This window comes from Canis lupus, chromosome 23 (assembly GCF_048164855.1).
Source record: "Canis lupus baileyi chromosome 23, mCanLup2.hap1, whole genome shotgun sequence".
Classification (NCBI taxonomy): Eukaryota; Metazoa; Chordata; class Mammalia; order Carnivora; family Canidae; genus Canis; species Canis lupus.
Genome location: NC_132860.1, coordinates 28,117,869 through 28,141,593, shown reverse-complemented (window position 1 = coordinate 28,141,593; position 23,725 = coordinate 28,117,869). Strand labels below are relative to the sequence as shown.

At 36.0% G+C, this 23,725-nt stretch overlaps 1 protein-coding gene across 1 annotated transcript in view; it reads right to left on the bottom strand.

Annotated features, from left to right (window-relative positions):
* RNF169 (ring finger protein 169) overlaps window positions 1-23,725 on the bottom strand; it is an 81,719-nt gene that overhangs the window by 19,802 nt on the left and 38,192 nt on the right. The window contains exons 3-4 of the mRNA XM_072794630.1: window positions 9,365-9,511; window positions 4,840-4,958 (exon numbers count right to left, since the gene is read on the bottom strand). Of these exons, the coding sequence (XP_072650731.1) occupies window positions 4,840-4,958; window positions 9,365-9,511 (266 nt within the window). The remainder of the gene's footprint in view (window positions 1-4,839; window positions 4,959-9,364; window positions 9,512-23,725) is intronic.

Genomic DNA, 23,725 nt, shown 5'->3' with positions numbered 1-23,725 from the left:
GCAAAAATACATAAAGACTGAGCCTTAGTGGAGGGTAAAGATCACATTAAGTAATAAATATGGAAAAAGCATACCAAAAGTCTTTTTTTTTTTTTTTAATTATAGGCCAGGTTGGAAAGTCATGATGACTGAATTGAAACCCTGTCCTAAATGGGCAAAAGACATGAACAGAAATCTCACAGAGGAAGACACAGACATGCCAAAAAGCACATGAGAAAATGCTCTGCATCACTTGCCATCAGGGAAATACAAATCAAAACGACATTGAGATACTACCTCACACCAGTGAGAATGGGGAAAATTAACAAGGTAGGAAACAACAAATGTTGGAGAGGATGTGGAGAAAGGGGAACCCTCATGCACTGTTGGTGGAAATGTAAACTGGTGCAGCCACTCTGGAAAACTGCGTGGAGGTTCCCAAAGAGTTAAAAATAGATCTGCCCTATGACCCAGTAATTGCACTGCTGGGGATTTACCCCAAAGATACAGATGCAGTGAAACGCCAGGACACCTGCACCCCGATGTTGATAGCAGCAATGTCCACAATAGCCAAACTGTGGAAGGAGCCTTGGTGTCCAACGAAAGATGAATGGATAAAGAAGATGTGGTCTATGTGTACAATGGAATATTACTCAGCCATAATAAACGAAAAATACCCACCATTTGCTTCGACGTGGATGGAACTGGAGGGTATTATGCTGAGTGAAATAAGTCAATTGGAGAAGGACAAACATTATATGGTCTAATTCATTTGGGGAATATAAAAAATAGTGAAAGTAGTGAAAGGGAATAAAGGGGAAAGGAGAAAAATGAGTGGAAAATATCAGAAAGGGAGACATAACATGAGAGATTCCTGAATGGGAAATGAACTAGGGGTGGTGGAAGGGGAGGTGGGCGGGGGGTGGGGGTGACTGGGTGGCGGGTGCTGAGGGGGGCACTGGATGGGATGAGCACTGGAGGTTATTCTATATGTTGGCAAACTGAACACCAATAAAAAAATTATATTAAAAAAAAAAAAGAAACCCTGTCCTAATCCTAAACCTCATGATAGCAAAAGCAAAGAGGAAAATTCAAATGGACACATGGCCTTTTGAAAAGACACTACACTACCTCAATAAAGTTTTCCAGCCTGAGCTTTTCGAAGAATTTGCAACCAGGTTTTTTGTTTAATTCTAGTGGGAAAAAAAAAAATAATAATAATAATTCTAGTGGGGAAGAAGGGAATGAGAAATGAAGGGAAATAAATTTAAACAAACAAGCCAGTTTCTCAATATTTAAAAATAAAACTTTACAATTATATATATTATGTTTCAAGTTAATTTTTTTCAATAAACATGTATTTTGTGAATAACTTAGAAATGATCTTGGATTAACTATTACTCTGTTTGCTACTTGAAAGAAGTTTCATTTTCAATAGGACTATAAAATTTTATGAACAGTGCTTTAAAGCCGTCCTCTTTGCTTTTGATTTTTTTCACATAAAAGAGTTTGAGCTGTTGGCAAGACTCATAGCCAGAATCGATTAATGGATTCCTTCCAAAATAACCATCCGATCAGACCTAACTCACTCTTACCTCCCATGCCTTTAGGCTTAAAAAAGAAAAGTTAATAAAGCAGGTAAGTAAAACAAATGCAGATTGATTTGATTTAAATACAGTTGTAAAAACTTCCAAAGTTTTTACGTATGACCTCTCTTTAGAAAAACAACTTACAGAGAAAACCTCTTCTTTTGTTGTTGCTTAACACATAGAAAGAAATGCATCTGAAACCCCAAAACTATTAAAAATGCTAACACTTTTTTAATGTGGTAAAATATATATAAACATAAAGGTTATCATTTTAACTGTTTTAAGTTTATAGTCACACTGTTGTGCAACCATCACCATGTTAATTATTTTTTAATATATTCATAAGCCACATCTCATTGTGTTAGAGCAGGCAGTTATTTAGACTTTAATAGGACACCTGGAGGCCACCCAAGAGGAGGAGGTGTGTCACGGCTCACTACCGCTATCAGGGAAAGTTAGAGACCTGCCCTGGCAGGGCTCCAAAAACAAAAGCCACAGAAGCCAGATCAAACCAAACAGATCCAAGATAAAGAAGGCCAGAGACTCTGATCAAGTAAGGGAGAAAATGTATGAAACCCTGCTCCCAAGAAATACCCTCCCCAAGTAATAAATATTCCATCCTCTAGTTAACTACTGTCAATAAAAGACAGAAACCCAATCCCCAGGGTGTGCAGCAATCCCTGAGCTTGCCTGCTTTCACAACTCAAGAGTGGACTCTCACTTTCATAAACTCTCCTACTTGCACCACTCAACTGTTGTGTCTAGTCTATCCTTGAATTCTTTCTTGCAAGGAGACCAAGAGCCTTCAGCGACATCTTTGAGATGGGCTGGGTTGAGGCCTCAGGGCCAAGGGTCTCCTCAGTCCACCAGGCAACAATTTTAGCACTAACAAGTCCATATTGTTTTTCTAAGTATCCTTTGGAACTGAAATTTAAATATTTTCTTATCTAAGGAAAAAGCATGTTGACTAAGTAAGAGAGGCAATTCATAGTATTAACCATAATCGATTTTCCAGTCTAAGGTTTCCATGACATCAGTAAACTATGTCCTAAAAAGATAAGCCTACCAACCAAATCCAATGAATTGTTTTCATAACTATACTAATAACTGAACTCAGTCCACAGCCTTGGATATTTGGAAAGAAGGAATGCTGAAATCCAGAAATGTGTAAGACAAATTGCAAATACTCCTTAATAGTAAAATGTTAAGTGAAGCTTTTCCTTTAAATTAGTCCCATTGTATGGCTTGGTGATATAGAGTAAAGCCAATAGTGAGCCAAGGGGCAGGAAAAGAGGATATATTACATAGACTCCAGAGCCACACATAATCAAAAGCAAACCATGGGGCGCCTAGGTGGCGCAGTCAGTTGGGCATCTGACTCTTGGTTTTGGCTTAGGTCTTGTGATCTCAGGGTCATGGGATGGAGCCCCAGCATCAGGCTCTGTGCTCAGCACAGAGTCTGGTTGAGATTCTCTCTCCCTCTCCCACTGTCCCTCCTGCTCGGGCTCTCTCTCTCAAACAAATAAATAAATCTTTTTTAAAAAAATTTAATTTTAATTTTAAAAGCTACATTTTTACCCGTTAGAGAAGAATTTTCTAAGTACCTTGCTAGGCATTTCTAAGTAATGACACATTTACCTGCTACCTCTTTTAAAAGAATGAATTACAAGTAGAGACTAGAATTGGTGATAACTAATTGGGGTAATTTGGCCTTGGCATTATACATTTGGATTTTTAAAAAAAATTCTCTTTTTCCTAAGTGACTTCAAATTATATTAATTAACTAATCACAGACTAATCACAGACTAATCACCTAAAAGCAACATTTATTTGTTTTAGGGAATATTTATTGTGGCTTGATTGAATGAATGATATGATCTTTGTCTCTCTTCAGCAGACCTCTCTTATAAACATTAAAATATGCCTGCTATAAATGGGGGAAAATCCATATATACAATCAGCGCTGAAAAATTCTTAGTTAAGTAATCTTGAAACTTTTAACTTTAGAGGGCATCTGCAGTTCAAGCTCATACGCACGATGTAAGAGTTTGATCTTTTCCATAAATGGAAAGTACACTGGCTTACATCTTACTTATTGAGTTCTGATGCATCAATCAAACCTAAGTGGCTACAATACAGTGACCACTAAACAAATGTCATATGAATGAATAAATACTCTAGGAAAGAGCCTTCCTGGAAGAAGGAGTTACCATTACCTAGAGAAGGGGAGGCATTTAAGGGAAAGTGGGGAGTTAGTGAAATTTACTTTTAGAAACAACAGGAAAATCAGACTGTTCCAAAACAACACATACAAAAAAGATTCAGATATAAAAACTACATCAGGGATCATAATAGTTCATACTTTATAACATTCTTAAAGTTGGTAGCTCTTTTGGGTCATATTTATTAATGATTAGCAATAAAAAGCCTTAAAATAAAAGAATAAAATAAATAGGTATATGTCCACAGGGGCAGAAAGAAAGAGATTTACTTCATAGTGCTACTAGGAAGGAGAGGAACCGTAGATATAAGGGAGAGCAATGCCAGCTTTAACCAGACAACAAAATCGCATAAGATTATGTCTTTTTGTTTTATATTAAAACAGAAAACATGGCACATAACTGTTCATAAAATGTCTGCTAAATGAATGATTCCTTCCTACCATCCCTCCTCCCATTTCTTCTTCCCTTCCATTTATGTATCCCTTCTTTCCTTCCCTCTCTCCTTCTCTTTTTCCTTCCATCATCCAATTCTTCCCTTCTTTCCTCCTATAGCCTGTGAAGTCTAAAGGATCAAGAGATTTCTTAACAAGTGTCTTAAAAACTTTTCAGTTTGCTGTCTTAGAACCTATTCGAGATATATTTTAGTTCTAGGCATGGAACATAAAATGAACTCTGGCCTTAGTAGAACTTTCTACTAAGAGAGAAAAGGCCACGGAGAGGAGAGAATCCATGGATATCATTAGCAGAAGCTGTCTTTGTCGTTTGCTCCCAGGATAGAAAGATCACACTCTGCAGCTCAGAAATTAGCATAATCCTACTCCAAGGACACCAGAAATAGGTAAAAATTACTTTTAGATCAGCCCCTTGTTCCTTTTTTTTTTTTTTCAGCCCCTTGTTCCTAATGGGTATGTGAAAACCAATTCCCACATCATTCCCCCACTCACCTCCCCACTAAGTGGCTGCAACAAATACTTTTGCCCCCCCCAGCCCCTTTAGTCTCATACTCCAAAACGAAAGAACCTGAACTGAATTCAGTATCAGTCTCTTACCCTGCCAGGAAAGCTAAGGAGTAGGAGTTGTTCTTGGAAACAAATGCTGAGCGATGCGTCTGCGTCATCTTGCCTCGGGAAGGTTCTTCATTCTCTGAATCTGAGAGGCGTGCAGGACACTGGTAGGAGACAAGAGAGACAACACTGTCTATTTGGTGTGCCCATGGAATCTCCCATAGCTATTGTTTCACAGCTATTATAGGTCATTTCTCTCTGAGCACCCATGTTTCTAACTGCCTTTTGGAGATCCCAATATGAGTATCTCAAACATAGCTCAAACTTGATATATCCAAAATTCAATTCACTATTTTCTTCTCTAAGCTCTGCTATCAATCCAGCTAGAAGCCTCAATGTCACCTCTTGACTCTTACCTTTCCTTTCCTCAAAGTCATAATAACATTGTATGGAGGTTTTGAATACACACAATACTTTGTGATATTATATTAATGCTTAATATCAAGCCCAAAGAAGAGATTATTTGTCTTCTACAGGTGGCAAACTGAGGCTCAGAATAGTTAATTTGCCTAGGACTGTAGAGTTAATAAGTAGCAAACACCAGTACTTAAATCCAGAGTGTCCGTCTCCAAGCTGCCTCCATGCTAGTTCTACCCCATTCTACTCCTAAAATGTCTTTCAGATCTAACTCTTCCCATGTATACTCACTGTCAATGCCTTTCCTTAGAGTCTCATCCTCTTTTGCCTGGACTGTTGCAATAAACTACTTACTGGTCTTGCTCTCTTTAGCCTTTCTTCCCTCTATTCCTACCATACTATCAAGCACACAGATATAAGCCTATTACTCCCCAGCTTAATTGCTGGTGACTTCAGGATAAGAAACACCTCAGCATGATACAATAATCTTCATAAACTAGACCCACCTTCTTTCATAATTTTACTCTCATCAGTTCCCACAAAGGAAACTCCTTGAGCTCTAACACAAATTACTTTCTACTCTACATGTACCATCATAGCCTTTCAAAGTCTACTCTCCTGGACATGCTATTCCCTTTGCCTAAAACCCCTATTCCATATTCTCTGCCTAAAAAGTACTCATTGGCCCTTCAGGAGCAACCTTTTTTGTGTATTTTTTTATTGAGGTTCGATTTGCCAATGGATTTACCTCAAAGATACAGATGCAGTGAAACGGCAGGACACCTGCACCCCAATATTTATACCAGCAATGTCCATCCACAATAGCCAAACTGTGGAAGGAGCCTCAGTGTCCATTGAAAGATGAATGGATAAGGAAGATGTGGTCTATATACACAATGGAATATTACTCAGCCATTAGAAATGACAAATACCCACCATTTGCTTCAACGTGGATAGAACTGGAGGGTATTATCCTTCAGGGGCATCTTAAATGCCACTTTCTCTGCAAGGGCTTCTAAATAATCTCAGAGTCAACTTTTCCCATCTTGTAAATACTCATTCAGTTACCTTCATTTTATTTTAGATACTCTTTTTTGAGTCTTTCAATTTACATTTGAAGTTTCTTTATATGCACTTAGAAAAGAAGTCTCAAAGGATAGTTGCCAAAATGTTCATAACGGTTATCTCTAAGTTGTTGGATGATGAGCAATTTTTCACCTTTTCTTTGCTATGTCTCTAATTATTATATCAAATTGTTTTCTAACAATTCACACTCTTATTGATATTAACTGTACCATAACAAATCATAGTGAGTTATCATATCCATTTTATTTTCACTCCAAACTAATAACAAGAGATGGTAATAACTTCTTCTAGAGTAAGTACTTTCCTTCCTCCATTTGAATTCAACTTGATTAACATGTATTAAACACCTGTGATATACACGATACTGTAGGAGATTTTAAATAGCTAAGACACATTTCCCTTACTCAACCAACTCTAAAATCTAGCAGAGAAACACAAATACGCAACCATAACATCAGGAAGAGTAAAATAAATCCTGTAAAACCTACAAAGTTGGAAGGGGAGAGAGTAGATAATAGGAATGAAGAAATAAGTAAGGAATCCCTATGGGTTCCAGGAAGGTGACAGCTTTTGAACTGGGCATGGACAGATGAATAGCCTTTCAACAGGTAAGCAGGGTGGCATTTCAATTAGATGAAAATGCAAGAGCAAAGACTCTAAGGAGGAAAAGCATAAAGTTATATATTTGCGGGGAAGCAAATAGCTCTGTTCTCAGGATCTTGGGGTATGAGCAACGATGGGAAGATCAGTTAGAGCAATACTAAAGAACTGAATGTTGGGGTTAAGAATTCTAGTTTAATCCCATAGGAAATGGGGAATTACCAAGTCTTTTGGGGCAGGAAAGTAAAATGATTACTTCGAGGCAGGAAAGTAAAATGATTAGTTCGAGCTCTAATCATAATGCTCTCTATATAAAATACAATCCTTCAGCTCGCTTTCCACTGAGTCTCTCTCTGAGCCTCTCTTTGGTCCTGATTCATATGTAGTCTTGGCTGAACTTAATGAAATTATTTTTCCAATACCAAAAACCCTTAACACATATTTAAGGCAAAATCAGAGCCATTTAAAAGTCCCCAAAAAGACAAAAGCAAACAGAGAAAGAGGCAAAATCACAAAAATCTAAAACTTTCAGTGTTCATAAGGACAGATTTTATTCGATCTGTTTTTGCATATAAAATTTTGTGAAACTTGGGGCACCTGGGTGGCTCAGTGGTTGAGCATCTGCCTTTGGCTCAGGTCGTGACCCTGGAGTCCTGGGATTGAGTCCAGCATCAGGCTCCCCACAGAGAGCCTGCTTCTCCCTCTGCCTCTGTCTCTGAGTCTCTTTCTGTGTCTCTCATGAGTAAATAAAATCTTTACAAAAAAAAAAAAAAATTGTGAAACTGGCTATTATCAAAGAAAAAAAAGTCTGAGGATTTATACTTCCTGATTTCTTTTAAGATTACAATTACGTTACAATCTTTTTAAAATTACAAAACATAGTTGATTTCTATGTCAAAGCTGGTGGTGGCAAAAGAAAGAGTAATTAGAGCAATTTCCTGGCCTTGACATGAATTAATACTAAAGATCATTTCCTGGAGGAAACCTGGATCTGGCAAGGCTAAAAACAGCAGGTTCTTTCTATCAAAGGACCACAGTGAAAGGAAAGCTCTCTTTGTCAAGATCAGTTTGTCCTAAAGAGAAAGGTCCTTCTGGGCCATTTTGCCTAACGGCTCTAAAGGACAGTCCTGTTGGGAGGGAAGAGGCAGAGCTGCAGTTTAGAGATTACAAACCATAGTTGGGCCTATTAGTCAGACAACATACCGTATGCACAAGACTATCATATGTTACTCTTGCCTTCCTAGCTTAACTGCATGCTCTTCAGTCTTTTTCCTTTTGTAGTTCCCAATGAACAGAGCAGTTAAGAGTACATAAGCATTTCATGTTTGTTAAACTGAATCTTTTAGAAGGGTGAAACCCTCCAAAATGCAAGTGATTACTTTTATATTTTTTTTTCAAGTGATTACTTTTAATAAGAATTAAATACAATGATTATTTTTATTATAACTGGGATCAAAAATGCACATGCATGTTGACAGCAGCAAATACCATCCAATTCAAGAAAGCTTAAATAATTTCATTTCCTGAAGTTCAGGAAAAATGCCTTTGCAAAGAGTAAAGCAAAAGCACAGTGAATTAAGTAACCTGGCCCAAAGTGCACAGTTACAATGCTGGGACTGGTTTAAGAGGCAGACTCCTGGTACAGAGATTTTGTTTTCCACTATTCTATGTTGTGTGTCTTATATATAAAGCTTTATTAATCCCAGATAATTAGAAAGTTCACCCAAAATACTAACAAGTTTAAATCACAAACTATTTTAAAAGATTATGACTCTAAAGATATCTTAAGTACACATAACAAGCAATAGAAAATGTCTGATCCAATACAAGGTATTAAAGAAAAAAAACTCAATTACAATTATCCATTTGAGCATCCAGTGGGCCTTCCAAAAGTGCTCTCTTACATACATTACATATACCACTTACAATCTTTTCCAGGAATTTGCTTGGTAAATAAGTAATGAAAAAAATTCAGGCAAGATTTGGCAAGATTAGAAGTCTAATTCAGGTTAGTTTAAACTAAGAAATATAATATTGACACCTATCTATTGACACCTAGCACTGTGCTGCTTAAGGCATTTAAAAGAATAAAGGGAAATCAAATACAAGCTTTAAGGAAACCTACTTGAGGATATAAGATGTAAAAAACTCAAACATCAAATAACACAAGTCAAAATGCAACATATGTATAAAATTTCCACAAGTAGTGTTCTACACTAGGTATTTCCACTCAGTCACCTTTTCCCCCCAACTGTTCCTTTACTCTTTCCACCCAAGTCTATTGTCCCATTTGTGAATCATTTTCTTCAGCTCTCATCTGGATGCTAAGTTCTTCACTACTCTTAAGACTACACAGTCAGTGACTGTTACTGGTTTCATAGCTCACCAACATAAATTTTTATATCCATGTCACCTGTGCTAATGACTGATTTAAGCCAGATGTCCAACAAAACGATGATCTACTTACATGTTCCAGATCTGTCTTCAGTACTAATGGCTCATCTCTCTTTTTCTGGTCATCCATTTTCCTTTTGCCTGTTTCCATATCCTCTGATAACAGCTTGTGGATTTGATCTTCAGAGGTTTTCTCCTCTTGTAACTTTTCCTCTCTCAGCTAAAAATACAAATCACACCAGAAAGAAGAGTTTTAGGCAACGGCAGACTTCAAAACATCTTTTACTCAGTAGTCTATCAGAACAAACAGATCACACGGCAGTTTATTTTTCTTATTAGATACAAAGCCCTCTTAACTTTTAATTACTTTTTAATGCTTTTACTTGGCTCTTCCTGTACATATGCTGCAAGGCTTAATATTTAAATGCTCTGCATTCTTGAGCAGTATAAAATGATAAAAGCTATGTTAATATACATAATCAAAAAATAAGATTTATTCACTGAGCCAAAAAAGGCTGAACCTAAACTTTCCTTATTCCCATAAACCAGATATAGTTGCATTAAGTCAGGCAGAGCCAAGATGTAAGCCACGAAAGGCCAAGAAGCTGAGTTAGGCAAGACAGGTCCTCATCCTATAGCCAACTGAAAAAAATATTACAGTTCTAATGTTCTGCAATTTATGCTATTATCTTGTGGTCCAGAGGGTAGGTTAAAATACATGGTTTGACCATAGGCTACACAAAAGGGCATGTCATTTCTAGAATATAGAGAGGCAGAGCAGCAAAAAGAGAACAAGTTTTAGCATTATAAGAATTGCTATTACTTATTGAACTCTTAGGTGTCAGGTGCTGAGCTAAGCACTATCCATACATTATCCCATGTGAGAAAAGTAAGTTTTTGGAATTAGGTAATGTGTTCCAATTCACAGAGCCACAGAAATCAAATCTAGGCTTATCTCAGTAGTTCTCACCTGAAGATGATTTTACTTCCCAAGTACATCTAACAATGACTGGAGACACCTTTGGTTGTCACAACTGAGGGCATGGGTGTGTATACTACTGTCAGACAGTAGGTGGTGGCCAGGGATTGCTACTAAACCTCCTAAATTCAACAACAACAACAACAACAACACACAGACACACACACACAGATGTTGCTATTTTTTTAAAAACCATTACATTTCCTATTTTATATATTTAGCGTCATTTTGTTTAGTGCTTACTAGCATTACATACTATGCCCTCTGGTCTTTTTAGTGTTTTAAAATGTATCTTCCTGCCCCTAATACTGTTTATTGCTGCTCTCAAAATTTTTGACAATGAACTTTAACAACAACTATGGCTGGTGAAGCCACTTTGCCATTGCAACATTGAGTCTCTAACACACTATAATCTTATCACAGCTAAAAATTAACAAAATTGAAAAACCCATATATGCATTTAAATCTTCACATGAGGGCAGCCCAGGTGGCTCAGCGGTTTGGCGCTGCCTTCGGCCTGGGGTGTGGTCCTGGGGACCCAGGATCGAGTCCCGCGTCGGGCTCCCTACGTGGGGCCTGCTTCTCCCTCTGCCTGTGTCTCTGCCTCTCACTTTGTGTCTCTCTTTAATAAATAAATAAATAAAATATTTTTTAAAAAATAAATATATCTTCACATGAATCATGTTTGTGTCTTCTCTATACTAGGTTCTGCATAAGTTTTGTTTTGGGTTTTTTTTTTTTTTTTTTTTGTCCTTTTTGATAGTTTTTAATAAGGACTTGAAAACTTGGTCTCTAGGAAAGAGGTTTCATATTCAGGGAAAATGCCTCGGGGAGTGTCCAAAAATAGCATATAAACTTGAAAAAGCTGCACTGTACTGAATTCTTTCTTGTGCCAGGCACTACGTTTATAGAGCTATCTTCACTTAAACATTAAGGGTTCTGTGTATATCCATCATTATCATTTTATAGACACAAAAATTAACACTCAGCAGCTAAAAGTCACAGAGATTGAATACTAAAGGGCTTTGATTTTAAAGCAAACCACTGGCTTCAGATACCAGGGCTTCACAAACTCAGCTACCTTTGGGCCACATGATTCTATGCTATGGGGGAGCTGAACAGAGTCTGAGAAGAAGCTCATGCATAAATATCTTATTTGGGAGCATGAGTTGAGGACAGAGTAACACAACGAGGTAAAAAGCCAATAAAAGTGGTGTGACAGTCCAGTAATTGGCTACAGAGGACAATATGAGAAACTACATGAAATGCATCTCAAGACTGAGTCTGAGGTGAGAAAAAGGGAAGCACAAATCTACTGACTCCTCTCTTTGATGAAATTTTGCTTCACCGGGTGTTAAATACCCTTCACATTGGCTTGTACAACTTGAGGAAGTTCCCATGGTAGGCACTGCCACCGCACTAACAGAGAAGCCTTAATGCTAACAGCAAGAGGCAGGCAGTAGGAGCTAAATAAGATCTCAGGCTGCCCCAAAGTGAAGCTGCCCACTATTATAAGTGGAATGATTTTTACTGCTTCCATTCTTAGATGCTAATTATTAGAGAAAAACTATTAACTTCTGTACATTCATCTCATACTCAGTCACACTACCAAGAAATCCCAGGTAATTTTTTCCTGAAGATAACATGTTTTCACTAGTTTTTTTTTTTTTTTAAGATGTTATTTATTTATTTGAGACAGAGAGTGCGTGAGCATGCACAAGTGTAGTGGAGAGCAGAGGAATGATAAGACTCCCTGCTGAGCAGGGAGCCTGCCTCGAGGGCTCAATACCAGGAACCTGATGCTGATATCATGACCTGAGCCAAAGTCAGCCATGTAACCAACTGAGCCACTCAGGTGTCCCCTTCACTAGTTTTGAAGTGAAGGGGGCACCAAAATTTGTTTATCCACTCAAGAGTTGGACATTTGTGCTGTATTTAGTTTGGGGATATTATGAATAAAGCTGCTAAAAACATTTATGTCTTTTTGTGGACAGATGTTTTATTTTGCTTGGCTAAACAGCTACAAGTGGAATTGCTGGGTCATATAGTAAGTATATGTTTAAAATTATAAAGCAATTGTCAAAATGTTTCCCATCATGGTCATACAATTTTATACTCCCACTGGCAATGCATGAGAGTTTTAGCTGATTCACAGTCTCATATTTATTCTCACTCTTGGATCATTAGCCTTTTAATTTTAGCCATCCTAGAGGATTTAGGGGCTATCCCATTGTGGCCTTAATAACAATTTCCCTGCTAGCCAATTATGTTGAGCATTTTTTCATGTGCTTAGAAGTATATCTTCTTTTGTGAACTGTCTAGTCAAACTTTTCACTCTTATTATTATTATTTTTTTACCTTATTACTTGGTAGGTGCAAGAGTTCTTTACAAATTCTGGACATAAGTCCATTGTTGGAGACACATTTTGAGACTGTTTTCTCACACTTGTTTTGGCTGTTTATTTCCCTAATTAATAAGTGAAAAGTTTTAACTCTGATAAAGTCCAATGTACCAATTTTTTCTTCTGTGATTAGGATTTTTTGTGTTCCTGTCTAGAAGATCTTTACCTACCCTAAAGTCAAAAATTATTTTTCTTCTATGTTTTCTTCTGCATAGTTTTAGCTTTTAAATTCAGTCTATGACCTGTTTTGAACTAATTTTCTATATATTGTATAGAGATCAAGATTCACAGGATACTCAGTATGTTCCAGCACCACTGATGAAAAGGCCATTCTTTCGCCACTGAATTACTTTTGTGCCTTTATGAACAGCAGTTGACTATCTATGAGTGGGTTTATTCCAGGACTATATTCTATTCTATTCCACTGGTCTATATGTCTTTTCCTTAGGCCAATACTATATTGCCTGAATGACTAGCCTTATAGCAATCCTTGAAAGCTATAATTGTAATTGCTTTATTTGTAATGGCCTCCAGTAATAGCATTCATTATTCACAAACAACATAATCCTCCATGTAGAACACCCACTAGAATCTACAAAAAAAACTACTAGAACTACTAAATGAATTTTAGCAAGATTATAGGGTAGAATAGCAAAATATAAAAATTAATTAATTATATTTTCATTTACTTGCATGAACAATCAAAAATGAAAATTTTAAAATATCATTTAAGATAACATAAAAATGTGAAATACTTAAGATAAATCTGACAAAAGATGTGGAAACGGAAAACCACAAGCATTGTTGACAGAAATTAAAGAAGATCTAAAAAAACAGGATATATCATGTTAATGGCTCTGAAGACTCAATATTATTGAGATGCCAATTCCCCCCAAATTGATCTATAGATTCAATGCAATCCCAATCAAAATCCCAGAAGGCTTTTTTTGTAGGAATTGGCAGGCTGATACTAAAATTCAGATGCATATATAGAGAAGGAAGAATAGCCAAAATAACTTTGAAAAAGAACAATCTGGAGAATTAACAGTTAGATTTCAAGACTTGTTATAAAGCTACAATAATCAATCAAAACAGCATGGTATTGGTAAAAAATAATCAATGGTAGAGATAGAAAATAGAGTTTAGAAGTAAATCAACAAATATATAGAAAACTGATTTTTGACAAAGGTGCAAAGGCAATCCAGAGGAGAAAGGATAGTTTTTTCAACAGACAAACCAGAACTTAATATCCATATGCACGAAAAGGAGCTTGGATCTATACTCACAATACAGATAAAAATTCACTTGAAATGGATCATAGACCTAAACGTAAAGCCTAAAACTGTGAAACTTCCTGGAGAAAACATAGGAGAAAATCTCTGTGAACTTGGGCTGGCCAAAAAATTCTTAAATATAATACCAAAGTACAATCTACAAAGAAAGAAAACTTATAAACTGTCTTTTATGAAAGTTAAAAGCTCCTGCTCTTCAAGAGACTCTAAGAGAATGAAAACACTGACACAGCCTGGGAGAAAAACATGTGCAAAGCATATATCTGATAAAAGATTTGCTTTTAGAATATACAAAGATCACTTAAAATTCAACAGCAAGAAAGTACAGGACCAACGTTAAAAACAAGGCAAAAGATCTGAACAGACATTAAGCCAAAAAAAAAAAAAAGAACATATAGAAAGCAGCTAAACACATGAAAAGATGTTCAACATCATTAGTTGTTAGGGAAATGCAAATTTTAAAACCACAATGAGATACCACTACACACCAATTAGAATTGCTAAAATTAAAAAGACTAACCATACCAAATGTTGGTGAAGATCAAGGGAAACCAGAACTTTCATACATTATTGGCAGGAACTAAAATAGTAAAGCCACTTTGGAAAAGTCTGGCAGTTTTTAAAAAACCAAAACACACATCCACCATATGATCCAGCCATTTTACATCTAAATATTTACCTAAGAGAAAAAGAAATATCTATACAACGGCATACATGAATGTTCATAGCAGCTTTATTTGCAATGGCCAAGAACTGGAAATAACCCAAATGTCTATCAATGGCATGGAAGGTAAACAGATTGTGACATATTTATACAATGAAATACTACTTGGCAATAAAAAAAATATTGCCAAGTAGTATTGCATTGATACATGCAACAAAGTGAACATATCTCAACATAATTATGCTGAGTAAAAAGCCAAACAGGAAAAAGAGATACACTGGACTCCATCCAAATTAAAAACTTTGTACAAAGGACATTATCAATAAAGTAAAAAGACAACCTACAGAGTGGGAGAAAATATTTGCAAGTCATATAACTGATAAGGATTTAATATTCAAAATACATAAAGAGCTCCTACAAGTCAACAACAAAAAGATAACCCAATTCAAAATTAAGCAAAGGACTTGAATAGATATTTCTCCAAAGAAGAGATTATCAATAAGCACACGACAAGGTGCCCAACATCATTATTCATTAGGGAAATGCAAATCAAAATCATTATGGGATATCTATTAGAATGACAATCATAAAAACATTTTTAAAGAAAAAAGAAAATAACAAGTGCCAACAAGAAGTTGGAGAAATTGGAGCTCTCAAACATTGCTGTTAGGAATGTAAAATGGTGCAGCTGCTGTGGAAAAATCTGACAATTTCTCAAAAAATTAAACATACAATTATCTATATGACCCAGTAATGCTACTCCTAGGTATATACCCCCCCCCAAAAAAAACCCTGAAAATAAAAACTCAAAAACAAATACTTGTACTGTTATTGTAGCATTATTCGCAACTGCCAAAAAAGTGAGACCAACCCAAGCGTTCAAGAGATGAATGGATAAATAAGATGTGATATGTCCATACAATGGCATATTACTCAGCCCCTAGGGTAAGAAGAAATGAAGTACTAAAACATACAACAGTGTAGACAAGCCTTAAAAACACTATGCTATGTGAGATAAGCCAGACCAAAAGGATAAATATTTTGTGATTCCATTTACATAACTAGAATAGGCAAACCTAAAGAAATAGGAAGCTAGGTTAGAGGTTACCAGGGGTTAGGGGGATGGAAAAATGGGAAGCTATTGATTAATGGGTAGAGAGCTTGTGTTTGGAGTAATGAAAAAAATTTTGGAAAAAGATAGCACTGATGGTTGCACTGTGAGTATACTTAAGGATACTGAAGTGTACACTTTAAAATGGTTAAAATGGCAAATTTTATGTTACATATATTTTATAGCATTTAAAAACTTTAAGTGCCATATAATCTATTCTGTAAGTATCATGAAGTTCCAGCTAGCTTTCTACCCTCTTAGATACTACAATAAATGTCTTGCAATGACAGGTTCAGTCAAGGCAATATTCTAGTAGCAGGACTCAACTGATCTTCTGGTCAGAATCAGGTAAATGAATTTTCCACTAACAGCTAAACACAGAGCCAAACAAAATTCCTAGCCACGGGGCAATATTCCATAAATGGAACGGGCTACTGAGCTCATTAGATTCTTAAACCCTACTCATGCAAGGGCAAAAATGCCTGTACAATATTTGTAGCTAACTCACATGTCTTGAACAATACTCATTTCACCATGAAAAATTCATTAACTTCAAAACTGTAGAATCTAGGTATTCAGTATATAGGCATTAATTTTATTGTTCTTTCCATTTTTATATTTGTTTAATATTACAAAAATTAAAAATTTAGACATCATTTCTAACATCTGTTATGTAGTTAACAAGCCTCAGGTGCTGGATGATTATAGAAATAACAGAAGGGCATATCAGAGCCTATGAAGTGAAGGTTCTGATTATAGTCTTTTGAGTACTACATAACCACTCCAAAGTGTGTATTTCCTATGAGTACTTCAAATGTTAACGAGCCAAGCTTAGAGATGAAAATAAAACACCTATATGTACCACACTGTTTCAAATGAAATATTTTCAAGTATATTTCATAACATCCAGAAAGTACTTCTATCATGGATTTTTAAAATAAATTACTTGCATCAAGTTACTTGTTTTCAAATCTCTTCGCCCTCAGACACCAGGAGCTTCTTTTTTTTTTTTTTTCAGGAGCTTCTTTTGAAGAGGATCATGGAACTGTGTCCTATTCATCCTTGATTTCCCCTCTCCTGCTTGAGTTCTAGACTAGGATCTGTGTTCAGAAAGTTCAGTTGCACAAATAATTACAGAGCACTAAAGTCTATGTGTCAGGCATATTTTTATCCTGGAGGACATAGCCGTGATCAAAAACGACAAAGTTTTTTGCATTGGGCTTACATTCTAGTAGAATGCAATTGAGGTGAATAATAAGGTTGGGCTAAACAATTTTTAAAAGGTCCTTCCAATAAATATTCTCTATGATACAAACTGTATTGTTATGGTGACCATACTGGCCCCCATGCTTTGGGGGAGCTTCTCTCAATTCCAACAACAAAAGTTAACCAATGAACTTGACATGAACACAGGGCTGGTGGGAGGACTGCTGCCTGATGGCACTTAAAGGAGAAGAAGCTCATTCATCCATAATTTCTTCATTTTCTTATCTAAATGGTACAATAGTCCACTGACCAATGACAGACTACAGAAATAGTTTGTGACAGTTGTAGGACAATACAGTTTCTTGGTATTTCATTCACCTGCCTCCTACCAACATCCGACAACAAATTTTTGCTATAAAATATGATGATGGATGATATACGAAAACATTCAGCAAATTATATGAGTTACACACATTTAACTCATTTTCTACATTTTTTAGTTATCTCTGGGCCAAAGGGTCTCAAACTAGGGCCCAAGACCCCAAAGACATTCACAAAGGTGGTAATGGGAATCTTTATTTTCAACAATCTAACAAATCATATACTATAGCCCATAAAGTTGTATCCACTAAATATCACCATCTCAATAAATGGGTTGAACACATTTTTGTTCATGTCTAGGGCTTATTCTATAATAGTAGGTTAAAAATAGTTTAAATTCTTATGGAGGTTATGAAAGAAATACAAACTGATAAAGTAGGAGTATAATACCGCTGCTTCAGAACCATTACTTCAAGCATGATGAAATAGTGTCAGAACATTTTAATGTACTTTGGTATCTAGAGCAGCCAATGCTTTGTATCTTCTAGCTGGTTCCTAGACTCCCATTTGATACTAAGAGTTACCACTTCTAAAGGGTCTAACTAAAAAAAATAAAAAATAAAAAATCAATAAAGGGTCTAACTGGTGATTATTGCTGATGCTGCCACACACACACACACACACACGAGTTTTGTTTTTTTTTTAAGATTTTATTTATTTATTCATAGACACAGAGAGAGAGGGGCAGAGACACAGACAGAGGGAGAAGCAGGCTCCACACAGGGAGCCCGATGTGGGACTCGATCCCAGGTCTCCAGGATCACACCCCAGGCTGCAGGCGGCGCCAAACCACTGCGCCACCGGGGCTGCCCTCCCACACACACACAGTTTTGGGTAAACTAGGACTACCTGCAGTTTCCATTTCACAGCATCCCGAATCATAGCAAATGATCTCCTGCATACAAGGCTGAAGCCCTGATTTTTACTTGAGCAATCTCATAAATAACACCAAAGCAATTGATTTGCTCTTGTGATTCTTACTAAATTTTAGATATATATTGATGATACTGTTCTCCCTTCACTTTAATTCTCAAATACCTTTCAATTTAAATATTATGTTTAGAATTAGGCACATATAAATATTTATGCCAAGAGAATATTTTACAAATTTTTTCCTTTATGTAATATGGTGTTTAAAATTACTTCAATATAGGTTTTACATACATTATGCAGAAATGCATATAAAATTAATTGCAGGCATTTAAGTTTACACATAAATTGAACCAGCAGATAATCTAAAAGTCATATGTTTAGTTGCCAAGCTAAGAGACTAAATGAACAGGAGGGAACTCACATATGAGAAGCAGAAAGAAAGATCTCTAAGTATCAATTATGAAAAGGCAAAGACAGGCCTTCTTCACTGTCCAAAGTTCAAGAAAATTTCAATTCATTTGGTTCATACCACTAATTTTCCAGCTTCCAACTGACTTTTTGAGAGTCAGTTACTGCTTACTCAAACAAACAAACAAATGGCAGTAATGGGGGGGAGGTGGTTACTTTGTGCTAGATTTTTCAGAATTTCAAATTTTAAATAATAATTATCCTTATACATGGATGTGCCAGGCACTATTTCACAATAACCCTATAAGCTAGGTACTATGATGTCTATTTTACAGATGAAGAACTAAAACATAGAGAGACTAACAAACTTGCCCAAATTCACATGCAGAGCCAAAATCTGAACTCAGCTAGCTCTTACTCATTATAAAATAATGTCGTTTAGCATAGTGTAAAATATCCACACATCTTTATTGTGACCTTTAGAACACATGCATTTTTTTTCAGTTTAAGATAAACAAAAACAATGAGTCTTAGATGTAAGCAGCAGCAAATGAGACTTTAAACTCCCATTTGTATCCAGAAAAATATAACCAAGCTTGCAATTCCACTGAAAGCAGATTACCTGTGAATCTTCAGACAATTTGGCAAGAGATGAGAAATTTTAAAAATTAGGGAAATTTTTCCAAAATTGTGGAATCTTTTTAATATCATTTTTAAAAGTTGTTTCTCATTCTTGAATGGTTTTGGCTTTAAGGAATATATCGGCATGCATGTGATATATTATAGAGATATTTTCTCTCTTTCTATATAATCATTAAAAACGTCAGCGAAGGGGCACCTGGTTGGCTCAGTCGGTTAAGCGTCTCCCTTCAGCTCTGGTCATGATCCCAGGGTCCTGGGATCGAGCAGTGGGTTCCCTGCTCAGCTGGGAGCCTGCTTCTCCCTCTCCCTCTGCCTGATGCTCTCCCTGCTTGTGTGCTCTCTCTCTCTCTGTCAAATAAATAAATAAAATCTTTAAAAAATATTGGCATAATTTAAATTTATTGATATGGAAAGTTTCACATGATATGCTGAATAAAACAAACAGTAAAAATGGCTTGTATAGTGCAATTCCAAATTATTTTGTGAAAAATCTTAAGCTTAAACATTTAATGTGATTATTAGATGGCAGGATTACTGGTAATCTTCCCTTTCTTCTTTAAATCTTTTCATTACCTGAACTTCTTCCCTTTTTACAATTCTGCTCACTTTTATAAGCAGGAAGTTTTTTAAAATTTATTAAAAGCTTCACTAATCAGATATTTTTACAAAATAAAATTTTTTTTTATTTTTAAGAGTTTTGTAACAAGAGTTGCAACTGTTCTATAAAATTCCCTAGTTTGGCTTTCATAAGTAGCACTGAAATGATTTTAAACTATTCTCTAAACCATGAAAACTATTATACTAATACAATAATCTTATAACTACTTACTGATCCTCTCTCCTCACAAATCAAAGAGACAAGGAAAGATAGCACATTGCAGAAATCACTTAATAGCCTACTATTATAATTACATTTGATTAGGCGTTGAATTTCCCAAAGGTTATTTTCTTTGAAAAGCCGTAAGTTGATAAAGTTGCTCCCAACCTTGTCTGAATAGTTGCAAATGGCAAAAGAAGAAAACAACCAGGTTTAACATTTTTAGATTTTCAGCAACAGCTAATTGTTCTTCCCTCAGGCAGTCAAAATGACAATTTATTGTTTTGAGGGTTTTTCCTTCTTAGTACCATATAGCTTACCTTCTCTTAAAGATGTACTATGAGATATCATATTTGTTTTATGGCTCTAGAAACAGGCACATCAGCACCTGCCAAAAGCAGGCATTTCCTCAAAGATTACACAATAATATTTCAGAGGAATAAGAAAAAAAGAACAAATATTGGAGAAAAAGAACACTAGAAATCTTAAAACATATCTAGTTCTATTGTAAGCCAGCTATACATCCCTACACAAGTCATTTATCTTAAAAGGAGGAGCTCTGAAACTAAATGATCAACCAATCAATTCAATCAGCATTCAATGAAAACCTATGTCCAAGATACTACAGTAAACTGCCTCTACTCCCTTCCCATCCATGATTTCTCTTTCTGCAGTTACAGTCTGGAAGTAAATGATCCTCCTTCTGATATATCATCAGATCAATAGTAGCCTAACACTACATCACCATGCCTACTGACCTGACTTCATCTCATCACATAGGTATTTTATCATTTCACATTATCACAAAAAGGAAGAGTACAGTACAATGAGATATTTTAAGAGACCATGTTCACAGAACTTTTATTATAGTATACTGTTAAAATTGTTCTATTTTATTATTAGTTATAATTGTTAATCTCTTACTGTGCCTGATTTATAAATTAAGCTTTATCATAAGTATGTATGCGCAGGAAAAAAAAAACCTCGCACTATATACAGAATTTGGTACCATCCACAGTTTCAGGCATCCACTGGGGGTCATGGAACATATACCCCAGACATCAGTAGGGATGCCTGTATCTTACATGCAGTAGAGAGTTAAACTAAACAAACAGATCCATCTTGAAAGACTTTACAATCTAATAGGAAAAAAAATTTTAAAGAACAGTCTGTTGCTTCTGCAGTGTGACAGAATATATATCAAACTTTCTAGGTAAATATAAGCTTTAAAAATAAGTAGATTTTCAAAAGGGGGAGGGATAAGGCCAGTCCAACATTTAGTTCATGATGCACTGCATAGCCAAATAGATTTAAATGAAATGTTCTAGTTTTTTTTTTTTTAAGATTTAATTTATTTATTTGAGAGAGAGAGAAAGCATGAGCAGGGAAGAGGGACAGAGGGAGAAGCAGGCTCCTCAGTGAGCAGGAAAACCCAACATGGGGCTCGATCCCAGGATCCTGGGATCATGACCTGAGCCAAAAGCAGATACTTAACCAACTGCGCCACCCAGGTGCCCCATGAAATGTTCTAGTTTTAATTAAGTGCATTATATTTTAAGTTCATGGCATAAAGATAATAAAAGAGACTTTAAAGATACATCCTTTCAAAAACAATTAGGTCCTCAAAGTTTACTTACCTTTAAAAAATTTCTTCACAAAAGTTAGCATCTGCCTTATGGAGACATTATTCACTTCAGTAACCCATTGACCATATCTGATTACCCTGTGCTCTGGCTAAGGACTAAGAACTGCATGCTTACTACTTGAATAATTCAGCCAGCAATGGGGAAAAAATACTCCTCAAAAACGAACCAGTAGAGCAGGAGAAAAAAGAAAATGGATAGGTCAGTAAACCAATTCAGAGAAAGTCTAAACCACTCATGTGACCCACAGAATTATCAAAAGCAGTTCATCTTTCCCACTACAGAAACCAGGGAGATAAGCAGTCTAGAAGTAGAAGCTATTTTTTCCCTCTACTTTCAACCTTTCAGAGTCCAATGCTTCAAAGAAGACAAACAAGAGCATGAGGATTATATGTTTCCTAACTCTAACATAAAGCAACTATTTAACCATGTGGTCAAAACTAAGCATCTAACAAACTATATAAGCAGAAAAAATAATGGTGTACAAAATAAGCTTAATCCAACCAATAAACAGAACTCAGAGATGAATCAATTTTTTCAAAAGACAAAAGTCACTAATAATCTCATATAAAATAGAAACATAAAAAGATAACAATATTGAAATAATTTCTTGCTAAAATTATTTTTTATTTCAACATTCACTGTAGACAAGAATATAACAAGAATATATATATCCATACATTTATACTCAATAGTGAATACAACAAAATTATTTCTTCAAATAATGTAACAAGCTAGAAGACACTGAGCACATGCTAATTTTCTCCTTCCACTTAAAAACCCCATAAAATGTCAGGGAAAGAAGTCAAGAGGTGCCTGGGTGGCTCAGTCAGTTAATAGTTCACCTCTTGATTTTGGCTCAGGTCATGATTTGTGGGATTGGGTTGTGGGATTGAGTTGTGGGATTGAGTCCTATGTCAGGCTCTGGCTCAGCACAGTCTGCTTGTCCCTCTCCCTTGTGCTTAGCCCCACCTTCTTCAATAAATAAACAGAAGTCAGAAACTTTTTTCAATAGAATACTCTACAACAGCACAGGGGAAAAAAATATGCCATTAGTAGTCAAGTTTACAAATGTTCAAAAGATGGAAGCGGTTTTCACAAAGATTATAAACAGGGGCACTTCGGTGGCTCAGTGGGTTAAGTGTCTGCCTTCAGCTCAGGTCATGAACCCAGGGTCCATTGAGATAGAGACCTGGGCCAGGCTCCCTGCTCAGCAGGGAGTCTGCTCTCCCTCTCCTTCTGCCTCTCCCCTGCTTGTGCACTCACTCTCTTGCTCTCCCTCTCAGATAAATAAAACCTTAAAAAAAAAATAAAAAGACTGTAAATAAGCAATGCACAGAAAACGTATAAATGACCAGCAAGTATAAGATGCTCATCCTAGCTAGTAATCAGGGAAATATAAATGAAAACAAAGAGATATTACGATGCCTGGGTGGCTCAGCAGTGGTTGAGTGTCTGCTTTTGGCTTGGCGTGATCCCAGGGTCTGGGAATCAAGTCCCACATCAGGCTTCCTGCATGGAGTCTGCTTCTCCCTCTGCCTATATCTCTGCCTCTCTATGTGTGTGTCTCTCATGAATAAATGAATAAAATCTTAAAAAAAAAAAAGATTTAAAAAAAAAAACAAAGATATTATTTTTACCTGGCGGATTAGCAAAATACTAGAAATGATAGAAGTTTGGGAAGGATTTAAAGAAAGGGGACTCTTTTCCACTGTTGGTGACAAAATAAGTTGAAAAGGTCTTTTTAAAAGGCAATTTGTTAATATCCACCAAAATACAAAGTGTACATACCATTTGACCTTGAACTTTCACTTCTAGGAATCTACCTAAAGGAAGTATTTGCTCACATATGTTCAAGTGTATTCAGTACAGCATCTCTTTAAAACTGGTAGAAATTAGAAAAAAACTTAAATGACTAATGATAATGGAATAGTTAAGTGAATTATGCCTCATCCATACTATGAAATATCAATCAGGATGAAAAAAATATCTGTATGAAAGTCTTACCTCCCACAA